The 25,664-nt window shown below is 30.9% G+C and overlaps 1 protein-coding gene across 1 annotated transcript; it reads left to right on the top strand.

The window, feature by feature from the left end:
* The first annotated feature begins 300 nt into the window (after window positions 1-300).
* Window positions 301-17,684, top strand: LOC134699331 (glucose dehydrogenase [FAD, quinone]-like). Its single transcript, XM_063560942.1, has 11 exons — window positions 301-442; window positions 2,165-2,370; window positions 5,308-5,497; window positions 6,274-6,339; window positions 6,744-6,865; window positions 8,504-8,671; window positions 9,840-9,990; window positions 10,777-10,925; window positions 11,996-12,170; window positions 15,267-15,492; window positions 17,531-17,684. The coding sequence occupies exons 1-11, from the start codon at window positions 301-303 to the stop codon at window positions 17,682-17,684; spliced, it is 1,749 nt and encodes a 582-aa protein (XP_063417012.1).
* Window positions 17,685-25,664: the final 7,980 nt, after the last annotated feature.

The raw sequence follows: 25,664 nt of genomic DNA, 5'->3' as shown, positions 1-25,664 counted from the left end.
TTTAAGATTTTTTGTATGATTGAATTTTTAGAATTAGTTTTCGATATGTCATATAAATTGGCTGCTGTAAAAAGAAAGCGGTCGCTATCTTGATTGGTTGCTTAAAGTGACCGCCGGTTTGAGTCTTGCTCAACAGTCCAAAATTTTTGATAGCAAACCCTAAGGATACTTGTTTAAAGATGAAAATGGACGAGAAATATGGAATGTTCAAATGAAGTATTGTTCAAACACATATCGCTTGCAAATTCAGAAACGCAGTTTATCAATTAAGTTTATAATGACTTTTTAAACTATGGTAGAATGTTTCTAGGAGAATCTTTGTTAAAGATTTCCTCGATTGCGTCATTGACAAACTTTCTGAGTTTAGTTCTTCATCCCAGACCTGTGGACCCACCAGAAATATTCGAAACCCCAATCAGTAACACATATGACTACATCGTGGGTAAGTTTGTCATTAGAGATTCCTTTATATTCGTTGTGTATGACAGCTTCTCTTATTGTAATCAAGTTTTATCATAAAAAGGCTAACCCATTCGAAAATGCTTTACTGCCAGTTACACGGTAAGACTTTTTTTTTATATTTGAATCGTATTTATTATCAATTACGAGTGAGTGTATTAAAAGTGTGGTAGTAACGAAGAAAACTAAAAAGTAGATTCTTGATCTGATCGGTGAATACCATTGTTTTTACCAATTTTTTTTTATGAATATACTGTGGATTCATTATAATTAGTCGAATACCAATATTCGTGGTGTTCGTTGGTTCAGGTAAACTACGAATTCAAATGTTCCACGAATATGCAAGTTTTCAGTGATCCACAAAAATTGATACCCACGAATATAAATGAATCCACAATAGAGGGAGAAGATATCATGAAGCTTCAAAAACATAGGTTAAAAAAAACAAAGAAGAAAACGGATAAAATCGAGAAAAAAAAATGTATCGATAAACAAGAGCCCAGTACACGAACCATAATACAACCATAATCTCAGGTGCTCTTGAAGAATGGTCAGCAACTCATGCTTTACTCACACTGTTATTCTTGTTGACTTTCGTTGCATATTTTTTGTTGAAGCAATTGGTTTTAGTGTCCTTCCGAGAAGACCAACCCAGTGACTTGCATTATTTGTATATAACTTGCAGTGTTGTTGCATATTGGTTTCCAAGAAAAAAAGAAAAAAACCCAACTTCAACCTATCTTTCTCTCATAATAAATAAAGTGCCAGATAATAAGCTAAAACATCGAATTAACTATGTTGGATGAACATTACAGTCTTGCTTTGAAGCCAAGACGTTCACATCAATCGACTTCTCAATATCTATTGCCATATCACCATATAACCAAAAGGGATTTGATGTTGTTCACTAGTCACAGATAGTAGCGAAAAAAAACCCTCAGTGTTCACTCCGTAGTATTGTTAAGATCGTAGTTTGATAAAATCTGAGGTACTTAAACATTGATACAATATAGCCGAAGGGGATTTGATATTTCTCACTTGTCAGAAATAGTTCAGAATAAAATATAATAAACTACGATAAATAAATTTTGTTGAGACTGTAGTCTAAATGACCAAACGACGAAAAGAAAGCTCCAAGCGATTGTACAGGAAGGCTCCGAGTGATTGTACAGTAAACTTGCAAGTGATTGTACAGTCAATAAAAATATTCGACATGAAGAAAATGAATATATTCAGATTTCTACTGGGGCAATGGCTTTGAAACTTTCAGACAGGTAAGACTCTATATCAGAAAAATGCAGGAGCAAACATTGATTTGTCGATGTTTATTTGACACTTTTGATCACTGTTGTGTGACATTTTTGATCGTTTTACACGGAGCTCCATCATTCTAAGGAAAACGTTTTGATGCATATATACATTTCTTACTATTTTACTGGTTCTTATTTACAAAGAGAATGTTTTAGCTACCAAAACTTGAAGCAGAAACGTTACATAATCTTAAAAATGTCGGAGCCCCGCTTGGCAGTCTCCCGAATGACCAAATTAAAAGAAAACCGTACAGTTCCATCCCCACACTGTGGTACAAAAACATTAATGATGATTTGACAAAAGGAAACTTGATGTTTTCAATAGTCCCAGATAGGAAAACACAATTACGAGCACTTTATCAAACCTTTTGTTTAAAACTAATTTTCTATTGAAGTTGGAGCAGGGTCAGCAGGCAGTATTGTTGCTACACGTTTATCTGAAGATGGTGCGAATGTATTACTATTAGAAGCAGGAGGAACAGATCTTGTTGATGAAAGAACACAAATACCTTTAATGTGGTTTTTCCTTAAAGGCACTGCAACGGATTGGGGATATTGGACAGTGCCTCAAAAGTTTTCACATCGGGCAATGAAAAATGAGGTAGCAATGCAGAGTTGATGGTTTTATATTTCTTTGTACTGCATACGTTTTCTTGTGGCTGTTTTTCATACTTCTGTTCAGTCGAGACTGACTTGATTTCCATAGACATTTAATTTTCCTTATCATTTGTGACTTTGAAAAAAAAAAAAAAAATGAGCCAGTGAATCAGAAGTGTTTCATCTAAGATAATAAGTATAACTTAAAAATAGCTGTAATATTCAATTTGAGCCCTATGCAAATTTTTAACATAGGTTCTATCTATATAGGGTCTTGTGTCGGAAGGATTGTAAAAAAAAATACAATTAAAATCTCGTGCCGTGTCTACAAATGCATCATTACCGGCGAATGAATCGAAATAAATAAAGGATGAAACCAATATAAGAGAACCATCATTTTCAAAACATAATGCCCCAATATTGGTTATGTCGTTGAAACTCAAGGTAGGAAAACTTAATTACTTCTAATGATTTTAAGATTTGATGAACAGTAAATCTATGCAGCTATGAAAACAAAAGTACAAAAAAAAAACGTTATCACAAATCCGGTTTCGACCGTCTGCTTAAATGAACTAAACTGTTGGAGATGTATGCAACATATATGAATTAATCAATGATAGGCATTTAAAACTGATTCTCACTCTTCATTATAAATAAGTTTATCGCTATTATCTGTATTTTTACTTTGATGTTTTTTTGTGATAATTTTCATATCAGTCGTGTAGAGTGAGAATGAAAATTATCGCTAGTTTCTAAGGTCCTTAGCAACAGCGTATTAATCTAATTCATGCGCTAGAGTGTCGGCCAATCAGAAAAGATTAGCCGGAACTATACCAAAAAATGTTATCGGATGACTCACTGAAATGTCAAAGATGATTTCTCGTTTTTTTATATTTTACCGTGAATTTCGCCGTTAAATAATTTATTTGAAGTTAATAAAAGTAATCAAATCATGTTTTTAACAGATACAAAAGTCCTTTTTACATAAGTCTGCTTCAAATCATCGTAGGTCTGTCTGCATGTACACTTCTTCATACATGTATATTTCTTCGTCTGCTTTGAAAATACATTATATATTCAACCGTTCACTTCATTTTGATACGTAGAAACACCAAATTACAGCTTATCAACAGTGAAAATGGTCATCGACATATTTGAACAAGCCGGATGGTCAGATGAGACATCTTTTTTTTCAAATGAATGAACTACCTGAGCGACTACGTATTTATAGCAAATAAGCCTACGCCAAAAAAAAATAGTACCACAAAAGAAAATGCATTATCATCGTATAAGATACTTTTTTTTTTACTGAAATTTAAATTAAATGATATTCGAAAATACAAATAATAGCGATAAATAGATTATTTATGTTTTTTTAAACTCGATGCATTTTCTCATTCTCATCTCATCTCAGGGCTCCGCCCTTCGATGAGATGAGAATGAGAAAATGCATCTCGTTTAAAAAAACATAAATAATCTATAAATAATACAGTTATGCACGTGCCTGTAAGTAAAGGAATAAAGACTCTGTAGTAAGTTTTTTTCACTGAAGGTACGGATAAATGTCCATTAGATATATCATCATTAAATTGAGAATAGAAACGGGCATGTGTCAAAGAGACAACAACTCAACCTATGGACAGAAAACAGCAGAAGGCCACTCGTAGTGAACTTCAGTACAACGAGAAAAGCCCACACTCAAAGGCGTGCTTATGATGGCCCCTAATCAAAAATATGTACTAGTTAGGTGATAATGGATGTCATACTAAACTATGAAATATATGGAAGAAATTTAAATTAAAAATCAAACAAGACTACCATGTTCATGTTCATCTATCTATTCCTCGTATGTAATGAATCAATTGCATTTAAATCTTAAGGAGTCACCATTGACTTAAGGTAGCACAATACAAAGATTGTTTTACTTCCAATCACTAACCTTTGAAATGCTGTAACTTCCTCATGAATGTATAGAAAATAATAAAAGAGGTATATATAGATAGATAAAAGATTAATCTTTTAAATGAATGCAAATTTTTATTATGCAATCATTATGTAATTAATTATTACGTAATAAGTGGCAAAATCTAGGTAAGTTCACTTGAATGAATTTAGCTCTATCATCTCTTTTACTTTACAGAAAATTTTAACGAAATCTTAATTAACACACCATGGGCTTCAAAAGGGTGTCTCAGATTGTCTCTATGGTATTCCATTCTCTCATAAATCTCTAACTAGTGTAAACATCCTAACCACATAAAAGAAGATAATGTTTAATTAGCTGAAAAATTTGTTCTATACATTCTATCTGAAATCTGAGACACCCTTTTGTAGATAATGGCCATAGGAACATCATATTATAAAATCAACCCTCTATGGATACCAAATGCAGAAGCTAATTTCATTTAAAAGTGGAAATTTGGTGAAAAATATTTTAGACACAGTTAACATTGAAATTGGTTACATAAGTGTTGCATAATACTAACATTGCATTAATTTGAAAGAATAATCTGTTAGCTATCCAAAACAACCATTTTCATAAATTTTCAAGCATTAATAAAAAAAGTTACGGTATTCTAAAACTTGGGAGTTGGAGTTATAAAATCTTTGTATTGTGCTACCTTAAATAAACATTTCAGAAAATTTAATATCTCAATATTTCAATGGCAGGTTTTGCAACCTATAGAAATAAGATACTCTGGAGTGTTACTGAAGCAACGTGAACTTATGTATCTCCTTGAATAAATTTTTCAACGTTTAGTTGCTGAAATGTAACTAGTTAGCCAAAATTCCTTAACCATGCACACGTGATTTGTTTCTTTCTTAAACTTATATCATTCTGAAACTTTATTTATTTATAAATGGTACTCTATTAAGTACAGTAAGTATAGTACACATAAAATAACAGTTTAACACATTTGTTTCTTTTTTTTTTACACAGAAAAGTTATTGGGCACGAGGAAAGATGATTGGGGGTTCATCGGCAATGAATGCTATGGGATTTGTTCGAGGGAGTCGGTTCGACTTTGAACAATGGGAACGTGAAGGTGCCACTGGCTGGGGATACGATAAAGTTTTGCCGTATTTTAAGAAGCTTGAAAACGCAAAATTAACGGATTATGGAAATTGCGGTATTACTTTTCAACAATGTATTTTGTCAATTATTAGTAAAAGAATATGTTTTAGAAAAAGATTAAACCAAAGTTGCTCTCTAAACCTGGCAAATTTTCTTTATGAAAGTTTTACCCCGAACTTGTGCTACAATGTTCCGGGTGAAAGTAAACCTTGAAATTCGATACAGACGCACACAATTTGTTGATTTTCATTTTCATTCAGGTTGTTGTCCATAAAGCTAAATTTAACTTTTTTGTGTTTTTATTAATAATTTAAAAAACAAAAAAGTTTATAAAAAGACAAAATCTAAAAACGCAAAAAAAGAAAAGAATAAACGAATTTAAAATTCATAAATCAATTAAAATATCAAAATCATTACAGAAATGTTTATTCCTGTAATAAATTTAAACCTCTGTGTTTCGTCTTTGTATATGATCATACTAAGTGTGAGGATAATACAGGGCCCGTAGGTAATATTTGTCCTACACATTTAAAATTCAAACAATATTTTCAGGTTTATGTGGTCAGCAATACACATTCTTGCAGTCATTAGTTTTAATTGTTATCATATGATGGATATATTCAATAGGCAACTACATTTTATATTTAGAAGCACGAGGCAAATTTGGACCCATAGTAGTGAATCAAGAGAGCGCAACACCTCTAAGCTTTTTCCACCTAAAAGCGGCTGCAGAAATGAATCTTCCTGTTATTGACTGCAGCGATCAAACCCAAGAGGCAAGTTTAACAAATGTGAAAATATGCATAAAACGTGGGCTATTTCTATTTTCAGTCACTGAATTTGCATTTGATGTACTGCATGCAGTAATAACAGAAAATTATAAAACTATTAATGAAGGTACATGAGTAAACAGTCTGACTTCATAATGAATTTAACATAACAGACATATTTGTGGCATAGAAAAATGCGGTTATATTTTATTTGTCATTTCAGCAATCCTGTTCTATTTCCCATGGGATACCAATAAAAACACAACAAAACTATATGCTTCTTGCTTCGTAATGCTTGGTTTGAACCTCTACCTCATTCAAAGAAATATTATCTGCTGAAATAATGAGTCAACGTTACTTTTTATACATCATAACTGTCTTAACCTTACCTCTTAACTTCAGAGAAATTTTATAACGGTTGAATAGGTCACATCAGATATAACAAATACACTTTCGTTACACTCATATATAAGAGATTGAGTTGCATAGATTACTGACACTTATTACGTACATTGCTTTTTCATATTGCAGGTATTGGTGTCACACAATCAAATATCAAAAATGGAACTCGTTGTAACTCCGGAAATTGCTACTTGAGGCCTGCATTGGAAAGACAAAACTTGCAAGTTAGTCTCCGATCTCATGTTACCAAGGTAATTAAGAAAACATACATTTGAAGGACCGTGCTTTTGAAATACTTTTTTTTAAAATGAAATGATAGATGCAAAATTAACTTTGTTTTAGTCATTTGTATTTCTTAAACAATTGCAGTTATAATTTTTTTCCTCTCAATTTCGACTTCAGTGTTCTTGTCGTTTATTCATTTCAATTTGATTTATGATATCTTTATTTATCAGTTACAGTCCTTATTCCCTGCCGCCCTTCATCTGTGTCTTGCAGAAACTACCTTACGGTGATCTATAGTTGTTAATTTCTGTGTCCTTTTGGTCTCTTGTAGAGAGTTGTCTTATTGCCACTCATACCGCCTCTTCTTTTTTTACAATTACATTAATCATTATGTCGTCCTAAATATTTAAGTTATGTTTGCCCCTGAGAATTAAGCTAGTAACAATAAATCAACTAGTTTAAACTATTTGATTGTTGTTGCTTAACCTGCAAGAGTCTAAAGATATAAGAAGATGTGGTATGAGTTTCAATTAAAAACTCTACATCCAAGTCACAATTTGAAAAGGTACCAACCTTCACCATCATTGTCTGAAACAATGTTGTTACATCACCAACATAGAAAGAATTTACAAAAAAAATATTGATTGAAATGACTGAACTCAATTAAAAGACATATTGAATATAAACTGAACGAAAAAATTTGATCTATGATGCAATGTACAAAAAGAATAACATAAGGGGTTATCAAACATAGGCAACAATATTATACCGCTGAGAGATGTAAAACAATTTCAGATAAAACAATTATGACCTTGAACAAAAAGCAGCCAAATAAAAATATACACGTTTTATAAATCTATACTTTCTTACGGATGAAGTGCAGCCTGAAAACGAAGTCTTACGTTACCTTAAATCGTTGAAATACATTTAAATAACTATCAATGCCCAGGTTTCACACTTTTCGATTGTTGTTTACCAAGTACTTCGAAAATTGTTTCATCCGTATTATAATTTAAAAAATAATAATTATTATTAAAATATTTTTTGTTGTTGCCATATTCAAACAACTTACCTGCTTTGATACTAAGCTCAGTCTTCAGTTTTCTGTGTTTTGTTTTCGTCTCCCGAGTTTATTGTCATTAATTAAGTATATGCCGCTTTTTTTTTAATTGAACATCATTTAGCTTCCTCTCTCTATATAAATCTATTTTCCTACAACATTAAACATGGTCAAATTAAACGATCTTGTAATACATGTAATAAGTTATTTTGTTTTATGTTTCTATGTCAGACGCGAGTTTTTCCTATACACGTCTCATCAGTGACAATCCAATAAAAAAGGTAAAAGTAAATCAAACCATGTAATGTTTTACAAACGATAAATTGTTAAGGTTTTGTAGATGAAATTTGTTATATTTTATAGGTGTTTTAGATTTTGTACATCAGCAAACTATCGTTACCTTTCTATAGATGTGTGACATTTATGTTATCTTTTATACAATGATAAATCTACGGTGATAAAAAGAAAAAAAACTGTTTTGCAAGTTGTAAAATAAGAAAAGCCGAATCTATATCATATAATGAATATTTCATGTTTTTGTGTGACTATAAGAAAATGACGGCATGATTCCAACTATTCATGTAATTTCATGAAATTATTACAGATTCTTTTTCGCAAAAACAAAGCTGTAGGAGTAGAATCTGTGAAAGATAACAAAACAATTAGAGTTTTTGCCAAAAAAGAAGTAATTCTGTCGGCAGGTGTTATTGGTTCAGCTCAGATTCTTCTTTTATCAGGAATTGGACCAACCGAGCATCTTCGACAAATGAATGTAAGTTTATTTAGTCTGAGGTAAACATTTTGTCGAAATGTGTTATGAAAATAAAAATAAGGATGAATGAGGTAAATATCTTGACATAAAAGTTTGCGGAGGTCCAAGAAAATCTGAAATTATTATCATATGAGTATTAAAACGTATGAAGAGATTGATGGTATTTAATAAACATGATAACGGCAATATTAGTATGCGACTGTTTAAAGTCATAAATCTTTTTGGCTAAAACAAACAATCAAATAATTGTTCTTATTTAATCGTCAGAACACTCAACGATATCACCATATTCGTAGTGAAGAGATCAACAATTAAGAAAAGTCTGAACACGCAACGTGGAAATAAAATGCAATTTCATTTCATACCCGACCATCTACAGGTCTCTTTTAATTGATTGTGGAAAAATTTATATGTTTATTGAAATTCAAATAATACTGATTTTCACAGGACTCTGATTGCAAGTCTTAATTTAATGACGACCACTTATAGAGTTCAATGTGTTAAAGTGATTTACATTATCAAAACAAATATTAAAAGAATGGAAATGCTACAAATTTTCATTAAACACATGATAAAATCAGTCAACGGTTACGAAAGTAAAAGTAATACTGATAACTTTATTTTTTGATTTTTCTTTATGAGAAACCCATATTTCTTTACATTTGTTACACTTAAAAAGTTGCGATTGAAAGCCCCAGACACTAAAATCAGTTGCGAAGCCCATTAGAATATATAAATGTATCAATTTTTGAAGACTAAATAATCAATTAGGATACTCAACTCTAATAGTCTACAGACATTATAAACAGTCCGCAAACAACAAGACATGTGTAAATGGAATGGATCAACGGATCGTAGATCGCATTTATATAAAGAGCATTTAAAAGCAATATATTATATATAACTAGAGAATGTCAAACCTTTTTAAATACTTTTACTGCCTTTTATAGTCGAAAATTTTTCGTTTTTAGATTGCAATTTCTATCTTATTCATGTTATTGGATAATATATATCCGTTTATGCTCCTTTTTTAAATTTGTAAATATTTTACAACAGTTTTTAATTTTATGTGTCATGTGTGCTTTTTTCGTTTAAAGTTCACAAAATTACTACATTTAAAGTAAATGAAAGCTTTTATGATATAATTAACCTAAATTTTATGTTACAGATTAATGTCAAATCAAACTTACCAGTTGGAAAAAATATGCAGGACCATCTTGAGTTTTTTCTCCAGTATAATATAAATATGAGCTTAAATACTAACAGTGAAAATTTTGCAACACCAAGGCGAATACTTAACTACGTATTCAACAAGAAAGGTATTTAATAATAGTTGAATTTGAGAGAAAACGATATCTTTAAAGAACATATCAATCAGAAAGCATTCATAAAGAAGACTATTTATACATTGAGAAAAATAGAAATATTTCATACAGGGAAACTCAGTTTTCTTCAATACATATATACAGTACTTTAACGTTTTTTAAATTTCGGCAAATAATATCTTTTTGTTTTAACATTCAGTCAAAAATTAAAAAGCTATACCAACTTCATCTGTGTTACACCATTTGAAATAGAGATCATTAATTTAAACATGTTGAATAATTATATTTAAAGAGTTTCTGTATAATCATGTAATTTCAAGGTTGATATATGCTAGATAACTGAAATCAAACTATTGAAAGAGTTGAATTTATTTTAATTGGGGGTACTGATCATTTTAATATAACAATACAAGATGTTTGATACGTGTATATTTGCTGCAAAAATACAGAAATTTAACATTGCTTTTGGTATTGATTTGCAATATAGATTTATTTACCAGTTTCAAACAATAAACGAGGGACATTTTACTTGTTGTATATGGAATTGTACATCTGTATTACTGCTATATCTAAGTATCAGAAATCAACTATTGTGTTGATTCAAAAATGGTCTTATTCCTCATGTGAAAAAGTTTTTTTCCGAGCAGATAAACATATGAGCAAGTACATAAGCACATAGAAAACAGGATGTGTAGTAAAAAGAATCCAACTCTGAATTCAATCTTACGTCTTTTTTGAAAATTAAAATAGAACTTTCTACTATTATGCATTGAATGACAGGTATATTTTCTGGAAGCGGTGGGGATGTCGATGTTTTTACACATACATGTAGGAAAATGAACGAAGGTCCAAATATTCAACTTACAATTATTCCAACTGCTTACGAAAAAGGCGCAGTTGAAGATCCATTTCTAGATCTAAAGGAAGAGGTAAGCTGTATGTTTGTTAATACCACTAAACTATAGTATGTAACATCTGGTTTCGTGCTAAAATGAATATTTGTTTGTAGAAATAACTTCTTAGTCATAAACATATGTCTTGGTTGTTCAAAGCACCATTATTGTATTTTTTGTGTGAAATAGTTTGGAAACTATAGGTGACACGGTTACTTCACAAAAAAAAAAGAAAACTACCATAAAAACAAGAAATGACCCTTTCGTTGGATTAGAAAAGTATATGAATTAGCATACACAATTGGTTGATAAATTTGTTTTTGTATCTCTACAATACTGGCTGCTATATCCCTGTTTGACATTTTTTTTTACTTTTTATGTCTTTTTGTCATTGTCAATATAATGAAATGTTTTGTGATTGTCATGCAAGTGAGAGGTTCATCTGACTATAAAACCAGGTTTAATTCTCATTTTTTACATTGTACCTTAGCAGGCTTTTGTTATCTTATCGTTGGATGTTCAAAGCTAAGTTTTGCCATTCGATCAGGAACATTCCGTTTTGTATTTACCTCGGAGTTTTGTATTTTTGTTATTTTACTTATTATTTTACATTTTTTACAATGAATCTACCTCTGATTTTTAATAGTAAATATGTGGAATTTTATTTTTGAATTACATAATCCAAGTATGGTATTAGTGAAAGAATGTCTAAATTATAAGTCCTAATAATTTTTTTTAAATTGTTACTATCAATGAACATTAAATTGAAAATAAATATTTTTGTTTGTTTTAATTCTTAAAGAAGTTTGATCACGGTTTTATCAGGAAAATACTAGTCAATTTACATCATATATATACATATATATAACACAGAACATAAAAATCATATCACAATTTTTATCGCCTTTAGAATCGCCGGGCTCACGTAAAAGACACCCATTTTGCTATATGATTTAAAAGAAAACGAATTAGCACTCACAATTTGTTAGTTGGTTTTGTTGTTGTAAGTCTTAAATGTTATTTAACTTTTTAATCAAACACAATAGTACAAAAAAAAAAACCACATCAGTTTTCAAACTTTACCTGTATTGTTATTTTCATTACAGGTAGTTAAAGAACATCAGAAACGTGTTAACTCAAACAGTTTTCAAGTTATTCTATACATCCTGAAACCAAAGAGTAAAGGATATATGGAACTAGTATCTACAAATCCAATGGATTATCCTTTATTGGATCCTAATTATTTATCACACAAAGATGACGTGAAAACATTTATAAAAGGTAATGCCGTGAAATGTTTCAAACACGAATAATTCTTTAAGTCTCTGTTTAAGGAATAGCTGTAATATTTATTTCGGTCTATGAAGAGATAAAATAAAAAATGTTGTGAACACCGAAAGACGCGCGTAGCGGGTTATAAAACAATGTGCACCACATTTTTTATGTAATTTCGAATAGACAGAAAAAATATTACAGTCATACAGTCATTTCTTATTATTTAATTCTAAATTCCAAAAATGACGACTTCAGTATGTATACCATTTTAAACCGTAGAAAACCATAAAAAACCGTTTATGAAGTCACGGGCACATGGCTATATTATGTCTATGGCCTGATAACAAAATAACGTCAGCTTATCAGAAGACACGTTACATCCAAAATTAGCCAATTAGAATTATTTTTAAATGTCTTTAATGTCCTTGTGACTCAATGAATCGAATAATGAATTGTCTGTTTAGAAAATAAGCTATTATTGACCAATTATGATAATAGATATTTTTAGGCACTTAACGTGTTGATTTGGTTGAATGCAGAAGATAATCAATAATTAATCAAGAATCAACCTCAACTCAGTTTTTGTAGCAGCTAACATATTTTGACCATGGTGTTCATCGTGTTTATATCAGATACCTTTATATTAATTGTATGCTCATGTAAGTGGTCATCGTGATTATATATCTGCATTTCAAAGGTATCTAGTCTCGTCAAGTTCTGGGTTTATGACATATCAATAATTACTAGAAAGTCTATTTGTTCGAAATGGATTTCTGAGTTTTTAACATAAATACCCATATCGAATTTTATCAACACAAAGAATGATAGGTAAAAAGAGTCCCCATGTTATATTTTCATTATCCGTAATTTTAACAGTTCAGAATATATATACCGATGCTAATGCAATTCGCGTACAGTGAACTTCTTTACACGTCACGTTGCATAATATTCTGCAGACGGCTTGCGATTATGCATAGTACATGTCACTGATAGAGACAATAACAAACAAAACCAAAGGGCAAATAAAGACTCAGAAAACCAAATGACATTACATTAACAGTTATAAATAATATATTAGAAACAACACGAACTCCACCAAAAACTGGGAGTGAAATCAAGTGCTCCGGAAGGGTAAGCATTTCCGGCACCGTATTCGGCACCCGTTGTGTGATTTCTTTGTTCAGTTCGGTAAGGATGGAAGGTTATTATGACTAAGAAAGAATATATGATTTTGACACACTTTTGTCATAAGGCCAATCAGTTTATGAAGGCGACCTTAAATTTTCTTGAGTTATGACCTTAATTTGATTGTTTCCAAGTCCTGTCTTAGCAACTATTGAAACAGCAGTATTCCTCGTTCAACAAAATCAACATTTTTTTTAGCTAGTTATAGAGTAAGCCATTAATTGAGACACATATACTCCATATGCTGGTGTCACTGGGATTTTTCTACACAGAAATGGAAAGTTGACTATCGGAAAATTAAAATCCTCGCGTCATAAATTTTTATATTTAACCTACCATCAGACGTCATTTCGTGCAAAAGGTCTAAATATGAAGCAGATTTATATGTGTCGGTAGTATCTTTAATTTCAAGTTCACTTGGATGGATATATTAAATGTAATTGATCATGAAATAATTTATTATTAAAAGACAGTACATCATCAATATACCGAAAGGTGAAATTAAAAGACTGGGCTAATTTCCTTTCTCCTTTCTGTACAAAACAAATCTGCAAATAGAGGAGCGCAATTGATACCCATTTGGATTCTAAAATAGTCTGTTTGGAAATTTTTTTTTAAAATTGTTTGTATGCACATTGAACAACAAATTTATGTGACGTATATAATTTTTCTAACGTCAGACACTCAAATCAATCCATGTGTTCTTAGACAGTAGATGTTATTGTGTCCTGTTAAATTGTTCCCTTTAAAAAGTTTTGGATTCTCATATATTCTATGTATAATTTTTGGACTAGTTTGAATCTCGGTCTATTTCTGTAATTTATTCTTACATACTTCTGATTTTTTAACCCTGTATGCGTACATTGCCTATGTAAATTTTAAAATTGTTTGTATGCACATTGAACGACAAATTTATGTGACGTATATAATTTTTCTGACGTCGGACACTCAAGTAGATCCATGTGTTCGTGGATAGGTTTTTGTGTCCTGTTAAATTGTTCCTTTTAAAAGTTTTGGATTCTCATTAATTCTATGTATAACTTTTGGACTAGTTCGATTTCTGTAATTTATTCTTACATACTTTTGATTTTTTAACCCTGTCTGCGCTCATTGCCTATGTAAAATTATTTAAAATTGTTTATAATCCAGGTACTTTTGATAACTATTGTATGCACATTGAACGACAAATTTATGTGACGTATATAATTTTTCTGACGTCAGACACTCAAATCAATCCATGTGTTCGTAGATAGTAGATGTTGTTGTGTACTGTTAAATTGTTATACGATGATGACTGATGTTCCCATATTTTGACTATTTTATTGATTGTGACTGTTTATTTAACGCATCATGTAAATGTAACGGAATTTGATGAGACTGTTATTAAAGTGAGAGGGTTAGCGCTATAGAACCAGGTTTAATCCACCATTTTCTACATTTGAAAATGCCTGTACCAAGTCAGGAATATGACAGTTCTTGTCCATTCGTTTTTGATGCGTTTTGTTTTTTGATTTTGCCATGTGATTATGGACTTTCCAAATTGATTTTCCGCTGAGTTCAGTATTTTTGTGATTTTACTTTTTGGAAGACGAAACCTTCAAATTCAATAAATATGTTGTCAATTAATATATACCGCATGGCAGTGATATCCTCTTCGGCGTATTTTTTGCTTGACTCTGTATGATTTTTCACAAAGCTAGCTGAATTCCTGCCCAAAACTAAATATTACAAACATCTAGTGCCCGTTTTGTTAAAGAAACAGAAACATAAGCTGACGAGTTTAGTATGGGGAATAGTGGTATAGAGATGTGAAGAGAAAAACTGAAATCATCATGTTTTTCATTAGATATTAGTCAAGTATGTCAATTTCAAGAAAGAGACCATAATAGTGTAAAAAAAGGTACATTTATATTTTAGGTATCCGTTTTACTCGTCGCCTAGAGAAAACTAGTGCTTGGAAAAGTATCAATGCAACTTACATAAAACACGATACACCAAATCACTGCAGTGAAATAGAGTATGACTCTGATGATTATTGGGAGTGTATGCTTCGCCATTTTACAAGAAGGGGAGATCATCAAATGGGAACATGTAGAATGGGATCAGTAAATGATCCCTCGTCGGTCGTGGATCCTAGATTGAGGTTAGTACATTATTTAGAGCAAATACAAGAGTAATTCAAAAATAGATAGATACTGGTTATCAAAAGAATTCAAATAGAGTCACTCCTAAGGAATCACACTATTTTCGAGGAAGAATTATACATGACAGCAAACACACTACATAAATAACCAAAAGACTTCCACCTTGTGAAAATACAAACAGGTGTCTGAAAATTACGTCAAGCCCTTGAGTGCCCCAACATTGAATGATTGTGCGTGTGTTAACCATTACTCAATTAAGATAAACCATTACTTATATATGTTCTAATTAAATAAGACAGAAAAACGTTGAAAACAATACTGACCTCGGGAGTCATGTATACACGTAACCAATTAAAGCTGGTTTGTTGAGTTACAGCCCTCACATGTAAAAAATGAATACGGTTTATAACAGAATACAATGAAACATCAGTAAACTGAAAAAATAAACTTTACAGTTATGGCATAAATATAACTATAATTAATAGGAAGTACCCAAACATATATGGCCTTATTTGATAAAAGAATGCGTTCAATCATATAAATATATCTATAAGCATTATTCCTGCTGATAAATTATCACGAAGTCTTCTTTTTTCATACTTGTGGTCTTATTTAATATAAGATGTTATTCACCAACGTCAAAAAACAATGCATTAAGACAATTCTGCAATTCCAAGAATATCCTTTCGGAACAGAATTTAAACACTGTAATTTAACATTTCTTCAACTTATTTGTAAGTCAAAAAGGTGATAAACCAAATAATAAACCAAGAAGCAGTGATTAAAATAATAATTTATAACACCGTAATCAAGATCTACGAGACAAGATCTAACCTTCTTAGTGAAAACCTCTTTTAATATAATTCTAGCAGGCGGAATACGAACAAACTGCATATACTTTTTGCGATGACATTTAAAAAACACGCTTTGCATTCAATTCATTTAAAGGCACTCCACTAAAAATCTCTATATTGTGATAAAATTCAGTAAGAATAATGCAAGATAAATCCAGAATACACTTTTTGTCCTAATGCACATTATGCACCCATTAATGTCAATCAATTGAAAATTAACACTTTATGCGAAAGCTGATGGAACATCACCAGAAAGAAAGGACAAAATAAAACATCAATAATACCGAACTACGTGCAAATTTCGAAACGAAAAGTCCATACATTTCAGAAAGGCAAAATATCCTGTTTGTTATACATTTATGAATGAATTACTAAGTAAAATAGTGTTAAATAAAGGCAACAGTAGTATACCGCTGTTCAAAACTCATAAATCCATGAAAATAAAATAAAATCGGGGTAACAAACTTAAACCGAGGGAAACGCATTAAATATAAGAAGAGAACAACGACACAACACTGAAATGTATCACACACAGAAACGGACCAGGCATCAGACAAAAATCCCACGAGAATAACAAATATAACATCAATACCAAATACATGAATTTGGGATAGACAAGTACCGTGACACATCTTATCGCAATGTGAATTTACACTAAAAAATAACAGAAAACAAATGACGCAACGTTAAAATGTAACACACAGAGAAACGAACAATAATATAACATTGGCCATCTTCCTGACTTGGTACAGGACATTTTTAAAGGAAAAAATGGTGGGTTGAACCTGGTTTTGTGGCATGGCAAACCTCGCACTTTAATGGCAATGTTAAATATAACATTGAAATGACAACATGAAATTACAGGACTACAATACAAATAAATAGGAGAACATATTAGACAAAGAAACACATGATTTATATATTACAAAAAGCATCAGGTTTAAAATTCGATACGCAAAAAACGCGCCTCGTCCACACAAGACTCACCAGTGACGCCCAGATATAAAAGATCGAAGTGAAAATACACAACCGAAAACCAAAACCTGATAGAAATTTGAAGTAGCTATTTGTAGGGTTTTTAAGTTGCATTCAAGTAGAAAAACAGGTCAATTATCATAAAAGGACCTTGTATACGATGGGTGATAATATTACAAATAAAAAGCTGTACATCGATCTATTTTAGGGTCAAAGGAATATCTAGCCTTCGAGTAGTTGATGCATCAGTTATGAGAACTTTAACCTCAGGGAATATCAATGCACCTGTAATGATGATCGCTGAAAAGGCGTCGGATATGATTAAGCAAGATAACAACAGAGTACACTATCAGTACAAATAGTTTTGTTAGAAATACAATGTAAACTAAATTTGGAATTATAGTCTTAGCAATTATGTAAAATTATTCCAAAATAAGGAAGCTATAGATGTTCTTATCATGACATAAATTCTTTTAGTTACTATAGTACGAATGTTTCTGCTTTAAATAAATTCTTTTATGTGCTTATTTATTCACCAATAGTATCTTTGTTAGTTTTGTAGTATTAGAAGAGATATTTGATTGACGTGCATCGAGTTTGTAGTATTAAAAGTAATTGCACTACAATTTGATTTCTAAATGCATGTTTACTTCATATCTCCCCATTCATTAACATGGTCTTCCTTACAAAAGTGAGTTTTAGCCTAACGAGCTAAATAAATAAAATGAAGACTTGGTGGTCGAAAAGTCTACCAGTCAAACGACTATATAACTATCCTGTCAACACTGACGTTGTGATTTCGAATCTCACGGGTGACAATTGCGCTTCAATCTTATTTTAATTCATTACAATTGTCTGTTTTCTTACCGATTGTAGTTGATTCTCTCCGAACCTCACCATTAAAAAACTAACCATCACAAAATAAATGTAGTACATAGATGCAGAGAGTGGCGTTTAAGACCGACAATTTTGCCAAGAAATAATGAGGAGGAAAATTATCTGTACACATATATAAAAATAGATTTGTTAAAAAGACACTATGAACTAAATTGTGAACAATTCGTCGTAGTTATTTCCCCCCTCCAATTTTCGTGCTGTAAAAGATTCACTGGAGTCAAACTACTTGCCTCATACGTACTTATCGTTAGTGCGTTGATATTGAAATAAAATTTGATACTTAAAATAGTTTGAACTTTAAAAAAAATAGTCTTTCAAAAATTCGAGTATGCTGGTCGTAACTAAAACAACAATAATTTTGAGGAGGGTCGTAACTCTTATTAAATAGGTAAAAAAAAATCAAAAGTTTTTGTTTGTACACATGACACAGCATAGAAAACTATGAATACACAACACGAACCCCACTAAAATCTAGGGGTGATATCTGGTGCTCCGGAAGGGTAAGAAAACATGGATACGGGTATTGTTACTTTTATCTAGAAAATACATAGAATATAATGAAGAACATTATGAACTTCATTTTAAACTCCAGAGAGGATTTACCCATTTAATCCTAAAAAAACACGAATTGTCCAACTTTGAACCATTACATTCTAACAAAAATTCATTCTAACAAAAATTATGATTTTGATCAATGAGAGTCAAACTTCCAGTGATGATACACTGGATGAAATAGAGAAGCAATTTGATCGCTTCCTAATTCGCCGTTTTAGAATCTGATGCATTCTGGGAAATATTTTCAAAAATGTACACCGAAACGTCGTGATTGGTTGAAAACGTCCAAAACAATAGAAATTAAACCAATGAAGTAACGTTATTTTCACTTTGGGGTACGAACAATGAAATCAACCATGATGCTTTAGATTCTGAAACGGCCAATTCTGAAACGAGAAAGAGATCACTTTGACTTGCTTTTAATTTTAAAAGAATTAAATTCTTTAATTGAAATAAAAATTGAGAATGGAAATGGGGAATGTGTCAAAGAGACAACAACCCGACCAAATAAAAAACAACATCAGAAGGTCACCAACAGGTTTTCAATGTAGCGAGAAATTCCCGCACCCGGAGGCGTACATTTGTACCACATTTAGTATGCAACAGTTTTTTCGAGAGACATGTTTATGGCCCAATAAACACGATTGATTTTTAGGTTTATTAATGTCATCACGTCTTATTTCAAGTTTGCAACATTTATGATATTAACTTTGCAATATTCTTCAACCGAGACAATTGATAAACATAGCTAATATCCAAAAGCAATTATCTTCATACATATTTGATAAATATTGTCATTTATAAAAGACAAAAAACCATTAAATTTGCTATGTCTCATAAATCAATATAGAACAACAGTTAATTCTTTTCAAGAACTTTTTTTCGCACTAATTGTTTTCTTTAGAAAACTAAATTATCATTAATGCTAATCAACTTCGTACTTTATTTTGCCTTCGAATAAGAGCACTTTCATAGTATCAAATCTAATGTAAACAGTAAAGGTTTTACAAACAGCGTTTGTACCTATAATATATACATCCAGACCATCATGTATTATTTGTGAAGTTGATACATAGAGATTCTTACATTGATACGAATGAATTATCGGATTTATCCAATCGAGATAGTTAAATTATCAATTTTAAAGTCCGAGCCTCGGCGAGGAATTTAAAATTTATAATTTAACTATCGAGATTGGATAAATCCGATAATCCACGAGTAACTATGAAATAATCTGTTTCTCTAATGATTAAAAAAATACATTTTCTTCTTTTTTGTTAACCGAAAATCCCCTTCGAGTGCCTTTCACATTGCACGAAGTTGTCAATTTCATTAACACCTGTTATAGCATATTTTGATTCTTCCAGTTAGCTAAAAAGGTCATCCAATGATCTTTTGATATCACCGACAAACCGCAGGTTGATTATTTTTTTTTATACAATGGGTTCGGAAAGGGATAAATTTCCATAGAATTAGAGAAAAGTATTTATCAACAAGGTTTCGGTATGTTCCGATGAACTTCTTTCAGAAAATGACGAGACGTTTGTTGTTAAACGGTTTACATATTAGAAATATAAAGACGACAATTACTTTTAAGTTGTCATCATCAATTCAAATGATGAACATAGAGAGCAATGCAACTGTTTACCAAAACTACATGTAAAAAATGAATCGGCATAAGTTAAGCTTTTACTACAAGATGAAAACAACTTTGAAACCAAATGTATGTGGTCATGGTTTTGCATTTTGATTTGTGGTATACGTGCTTCCCCATATATGCATTAATTGTTTTCAGAAAACCAGAGTATTTTTAGTTGCATGTTGCACCTGTAAATCATTAAATTAACATCAGGGTTGCTCCTGATACTGATTCGACGATGCGACCGCCACATAACTGCCAAATTAAATCAAAATTTTCAAACGAAAACAAATCGATAATTTTTTTGTGTCAGTACATAAACATTGACCGGACAATGACCAACCACTGGACAACAAATAGGCGAATGCGTTCTAATATGGTAAATTGTTAAACACAATTTTGGATCAAAATTAAATTATTATTCAAACTGCACCTAAATGACGATTATAATGAACAGACCTAGCATTCTAAATCAGGAATTCTATTTCCATTCCTCAGTTTTTAGTTTTCTATATAGTGTTGGTGTTGTTTTCGTTTATCGTTTAAAGCTCTCCTTGACAAATTTTCTTATCATATGACGCGTATTTCTGTTGTCCGTCGTCGTCTTTCGTAAGTCGTCGCCAATCGTCCGTTGTCATCTGTCGTCCTTATCCATTAAGCCCTGGTCACAACGAACCCACGAAACATCTATTTGGTCAAATCGTGGGTCACCTGTGATCATCGTACGACAGTTGCACGACAGTCGCACGATATTTTCAGCATCATGGCGCTGTCGTGTGTCGTTGGACGAAAATTGAACATGCACCTTTTTTGCTCTACTTACTCTGTGCCTGTTTACAGAGATTGTCATGAACAAAGCAAGACCGTTAATAGTTCCTTGTGTTCTTCGTATGCCTTCGTTTTTCTAGAAGGATGAGATATTTCATATGAAAAAAAAAAACTTACCATTTGTATATTTTCGTATCCTTTTCATACGAAGGCTTCAAATTAAAAAAAGATCGATTTGTATATTTTATAGTATTGCATAGCCTTTATATATAACGCAATCCTAAAAGACGGAATCTCGAATGTCGAATCAAATTTGTTTTCAGAGATAAAAGAAAAGACTTAAACAATCTTTATAGCTTGTTGTTCGGTGTGAGCCAAGGCTCCGTGTTGAAGGCCGTACTTTAACCTTTAATGGTTTACTTTTTAAATTGTTATTTGGATGGAGAGTTGTCTCATTGGCACTCACACCACATCTTCCTATATCTATTAAATAAAGGTAGTCGGATATATTAACTATTGTAAGTGTGGTAGTCGAAGAAGATGATGATGGGTGATGTTCAGTTAACGGGACGATTAATTGATGTAATTCATAACAATAAACAAGTTAAAAAGGGTAGTTTTCATCTCAGTACAACAAGCATCAGAATGCAAGAAGATATGTTTCAATGCGGTGACAGTGACGTACTATATTCACGCTTCTGTCATTCTATATATATATATTACAAAGAATTAACTTCTATTACTTTAAAGGTAGTCAGATTTTATTAACTAATTGAATTTAATCAGGTCATTGCATTCCATTGACCTTTATAAACACATGCTCATTTATCAAAGAACAAAGACTGTTAAGGGGGCTCGCGGGTCTAAATCTATTTTTTCTTATATAGGATTTCTCTATATTTTTTCATATTTGAACTTTATCATAAACTGAATAGAAAAATTAAAGAAAACTATGGGGTCACCGTTCATTTAAGCTCACGATCTACCTCTGAAAGAAGCATACATTTTTGTTAGTGTTCTTTTATTCTGTTGATCTAATAGGAGAAATAAAGGTAATATCGAAATAAAAAAAGAACTAAATTACAGAAATTGCTGAAGGTTTACAATTATTTAGGTTATGTAAAGCTCATTTGAAAACAATATTAAAAAAATATAGGTCACCGATGAGTTAAAAAAGATATTCCATATTTCAAATATAATGCCCCAAAATGGCATTTTTGCACCGAATAGAGGTAATTTGGAGCTTTTTCAATGAAAAACATTTTAAAAGTCATCTGGGACTAAACCGAAACGATTTTTGGGTTAATTTTTGTACCATATCATACAGTTATAACTAGTAGAAGTAATAGTGTAATAAATAAAACTTGTGATGAAAAAACTAATATCTATTTTTTGTACCGGCGAACCTCCTTAATGTAACTTCAACTTTGACATATGTTTTCTTAATATGTTTTACATTCCTTTATAATTGTGAAAACTTATCCAAAAATAAGTTCATCAAACCTATACCTCTTTCATCTTGCAATAGTATTTAAACTATTGACTTTTCTATACTTTACGCAAGTATTCCCCATTCCGTTCTTTTTATGAGGATGATTTCATACAGGAACTTTGTAAGAAGAAAGAAAAGAAGTGGCCAGTATCCTTTAACTTACTTTCCGCTTTCTTTCACTAAATAAAATATGGTGACTATGTTGAATGCGTCTAGTCCATCAAAAGAGATAAAGGACATCTAAATAGTCAAACCTAACTAGAATTGAATGTCAAAACGATTGAAATAATCATTAAGCAATGCAAGCCAATATTCATTTTCCACTTTGTTAATTACTTAATGTACCAATAAAAATTATTGTTTAAACGAACATTCAATTTGACGTGCTTAACCTTAAGCTGTTGCAAACAACCTTTAAAAGAAAGTGCAAAGAAAACACTTAACATAATTTTATTTGAACAAAAGAATGATATAGCGGGTATCCTTGAAATTTTTTCTTTTAACCCTGACCAACTGCAACTTAAAAATGAACAGATTTACCTAAATATGATCATTTCAACCTACAGATGATGCGGTAATTTGACTTTGACTTTGGGTAGAAATAAATTGGTTTTTCAATAAAGGTAGCAGACTTGGGGTCAAATACATTGAAATGTAATTAATTAAATTACACATTACATTGCAAAAATGATCAATTACATCAACTACACATTACACTGTTTTTTTTAAATGTAATTAATTAAATTACAATTACTTTACTAAAGTAATGAATTAAATTACACATAACATTTAATCATGATATTTTTTGACAATATTACAAATGCATATCTAATGCATGTGTAAAATATTCATAAAAGCAAAGTTTAAGCGTTGCATTTGATAATCAGTAGTTATTTTTATGTTTTGTCATTTATTCGAATCTCTCTGGTCTGAACACTTTGACAGCAATTCTAAATAGTCTTTAGACAGGGGCTTATGTGGCAGATATTGCTTGATCAGAACATGGAAGTTCCATGATCAGAAGATCATCATATTGAAAGGAGAGGGAATTGGTTCCTCTTAACTTGCCAATACATAACAGGGTATTTTGACATCTAAAAAATGAAGTCATTCAAATTAAACATAATATAAATAAAGATATTTTAAATAAATTAAAAACTTGTTTTTTAATTTGAAAATATGAAAAAGTGTGCTTGTCACAATATTGAAAATAATTTTAAGTACCAACAATGTATGTAATGTTTAGATATTAGCAATATATTGCTAAATAGATAAAATACATGTAACAGTGACATTGCCCCTGGACATTTTAATCTGATTAATTGCTGTTAGTTTCTACAGCTGTTTATTTTCATTTCTATAATCCTTTTGTGTATACTAATTTGACAAAATGATTTTGCACAGTGTTTCAAATTCTAAATGAAGTGTTTAAAAAAGATTTTTCACAGTAAAGCATTTTTTTTGTGCTTTTGTTTAACAAGGTGATTAATTACTTATCAATCTGTTTAGTTAAAAGATCTTTCCTCAAAACTGAACAACACTTATATAGGATCCTCACATTTTTTTAAATTATAATTGAAAAATAATTAAAATAAAATCTGTCGGTCAAACAAGTATAATTTTACAATTCATATTATTAAACACAAATCCTTATCTTAAACACCATAAAAGTGCATGTAATTGAAATGTAATTCAAAAGTAATTGGGCATGACACCCTTTTGTCAATGTAATTTATTAAATTACCATTACATGTAATTAAAAAAATGCCCAATTACACATTACAATCATTTACATGGAAAATTGTAATGCATTACACTTTATTACCATTATATTTTCAATTACCTTATCCCTGACAGGTAGTCGGGTATATCAACTATTACAAGTGTTGTAATCGAAGATGCTGGTTAATGTTCAATTAACGGTAGGATTAAATGATATAAGTCATTAAAATAAACTCTGCAAGTTAAAACGAGTAGTTTTTATCTCAGTTGGAACAGGAGGAAAGAAGATATGTCATCATGCAGGGAGAGTGATATACTATATTCACGCCTCCGTCATTATATATCTAAATTTTAAAACCTATATTAAAACTACTACTGCTTCGAACGTAGTCAGAAATGACACAACCTGTTTTAATCGACTCAAAATCATAATTAATTTGGTTCTCCACAATTGTAAACTAGATGGCAATTTAGTGAACTTAATTCTAATAACTATATCTTTGGAATCCTATGCAAGTTATAGTTGATCATCAGCTAGAATGCAAAATTAGAAGACCACAAATAATTTTTTTAGCTGTAACATTTATATTACGTAGTTATTTTCTTTCTACGTATGGAATTTATAATACTATTTTCTAAACGAATTAGATTTAATCAGATTATTGCATTCCAATGACATTTATGAGCATATGTTCATTTATCAAAGAAAAAAGATTGTTTATGTTACTTCAACTTTGTCATGTATTTTCTTGTATGGTTTACAGTACTTTATAAATGTGAAATAGGGTACGTTAAACCTATCCAAGAATAAGTTCAACCTATAAATGATACATAAATGGCAGTGACGATTTGTGTTCTATTAGATGTCGAATAATATTTCAGAAGAAAGGTAAAGAGTCAGAATTATATCTTCATATCAATTCGATAAAGTAGTGTGAGTAACATTTAAATCATTAATTCATATAGGAATATTCTTCGATATATAGTTGTTTATTGTACCTTTGGTATTGTCTGTCTTTTTTTACTTAAGTTTTTAGGCATTCTATTATTTTAATCAAGACCGCATAAAAATATTTACTTTTAATCAAGAACACAAGCGCTAACGGTAAGTATAGTAAGTATAACGAAGGAGAAAAAAAGAACACCGAGGAAATTTAAAAACCATTTTGTGCTTCTTTGCTACATATTTGTATGTTTTTGTAGTGATTGAGATTATACAATGTTGACCTTTTTACCTTTTATGTCTGTTTGTTTTGTTAGCGCATCGTT

This window comes from Mytilus trossulus, unplaced genomic scaffold (genome assembly GCF_036588685.1).
Source record: "Mytilus trossulus isolate FHL-02 unplaced genomic scaffold, PNRI_Mtr1.1.1.hap1 h1tg000050l__unscaffolded, whole genome shotgun sequence".
Classification (NCBI taxonomy): domain Eukaryota; kingdom Metazoa; phylum Mollusca; class Bivalvia; order Mytilida; family Mytilidae; genus Mytilus; species Mytilus trossulus.
Note: the sequence above shows the minus strand (reverse complement) of the source record. Positions and strands in the feature narration are given on the sequence as shown.